General features: G+C 34.8%; 1 protein-coding gene across 1 annotated transcript; it reads right to left on the bottom strand.

The window, feature by feature from the left end:
- Nucleotides 1–312: 312 nt before the first annotated feature.
- On the bottom strand, nt 313–1,518 carry LOC108347153 (rhodanese-like domain-containing protein 10). The gene is made up of 2 exons (XM_017586303.2): nt 951–1,518; nt 313–719 (listed from the first exon to the last, which is right to left on the bottom strand). The coding sequence occupies exons 1-2, from the start codon at nt 1,418–1,420 to the stop codon at nt 527–529; spliced, it is 663 nt and encodes a 220-aa protein (XP_017441792.1). The 5' UTR covers nt 1,421–1,518; the 3' UTR covers nt 313–526.
- Nucleotides 1,519–1,740: the final 222 nt, after the last annotated feature.

The following is a 1,740-nucleotide window of genomic DNA, read 5'->3' as shown; positions in this document are numbered from 1 at the left end:
TTGACATGTGCCAAAATCCACCACTAATTGTCACTAAGTTTCAATTATTTATTTATTATTTTTTTTACGAACTTCAGCTTAAGAGTATCATATTATATACAGACAATACTCCAACAGCTAAGTTGTTTCTCGTCCAGAATCCATAACTCAAACTCAGGTTTCACCTTAATGATTTCTGCAAGAAATTTTTCAGTTTCCGGAAAAAAAAATTACATTGCCAACATTTTCATAATGAAAAATAAACCAAAATTAGCTATTTAGTAAACATAGATTAGGAAATTCATAAAATAAATTGGAATGTTCACTCTATGATACCAAAACAAGAGATTTAATATATGCAATGATAAATGACAAGCTACTTCTGCAATTGTATCAAACAGGGAACTGGCATAACTATCTACAAAACTGCAAAACGTCATACTTTATATGGAAGTTGAAGAAGATGTAGTTGTAACTAGGCTACAGAGGCTTAAAGATTCAAAAGTTGCACAACATGAACAACATTAAAAGGTGTCAAAATAACTCCTTATCCCACAGCCTTTAGAAATATGAGCAACTGAAGGAATATGTAAGAAACTCCCCCAATTGTAGCATACTGCAACTTCTCTTTTCCTTCTGCTGATGGGAAGTCATTGTCCTTTGAACGATTAAATCCACCAGCCAACCATCCCAGATTTTTGTAACCTCCATTACACAGTTTTGAAGCTGCTGTCATTGACCTGAATCACTCACCAAAACCAACCAATTAATATTCTCCTTTATAATCTTGTGCATCTTAATGTTACAACTTAATTAACTGAATTCCTCATTAAGAACAGGAACAACTTAATTAAGTGCAAGAAATGAGAAGAAATATGTGTCTATCCAAAGTTCAAGGCTAATATAATAATTTGATACAACTAAATAGCTGTATATTTTATAAAAATAAAACTTTCTTCCATTATACTTACCTCAATCCTTCTCCACATGCCACAAGAAGCTTTGTGTCCTTACCAGGAACGGCTTTTTCCACTTGACTAAGGAACTCAGAATTCACAGTAGTGAGGTACTGGCCAGTCCACAACCCAATGTACCCAAAATGCACCCACTTCTTAAGTAAAGTTATAGGGCTGTTATCCTTGTCTTCGACAAAGATTGGCACGTGCAAAGACCCTGTCACACGTGCCTTCTCTCTCTCCCAATATGGCCTAACATCAAGCAGAATAAAGCCCTCTGAGTTTATTGCTGAGGAAGCATCTTTGGGCAATATAGGCCTCACTGTGCCAGACTCTATGAGCTGCCTTGCACTGCTGGTGGAAGATGTTGTTGCATTGATCACTTCAAATCTTGGGGTTCTTCGTGAGGTTCTCAAAGGGGTCTCTGATTGTGTTTTGTGCTTCAGAATTGAAGTTCTTAACACATGATTCAGATGGGTTGCCATATTCCTATGTTTCTCTCTCCCTTCTGTGTTGCTGTGAAGGATTTGATTTCATTGGTTTCAGATAACAAGAAAAATCTGATGTATGAGATTTTCCTTGTCTTTTTGCTACAAGCTTAATATATATTGAAAGAGTGAGTCAAAAAGATCTAATGTTATCTCAAAAGGATAAGATAAGAAAAGGAATTTCATTCTACTGCCAAAAATACTTTATCAAACATTTGATTTATTTTATTCTAACACGGTGTTTCAACCAAAAACAAAAGTTCTTAATGCCATTAATTAGCTGTCAGAAAATTTTGCAAATACAAAATTAAATTACA

This window comes from Vigna angularis, chromosome 9 (genome assembly GCF_016808095.1).
Source record: "Vigna angularis cultivar LongXiaoDou No.4 chromosome 9, ASM1680809v1, whole genome shotgun sequence".
Taxonomy (NCBI): Eukaryota; Viridiplantae; Streptophyta; class Magnoliopsida; order Fabales; family Fabaceae; genus Vigna; species Vigna angularis.
Note: the sequence above shows the minus strand (reverse complement) of the source record. Positions and strands in the feature narration are given on the sequence as shown.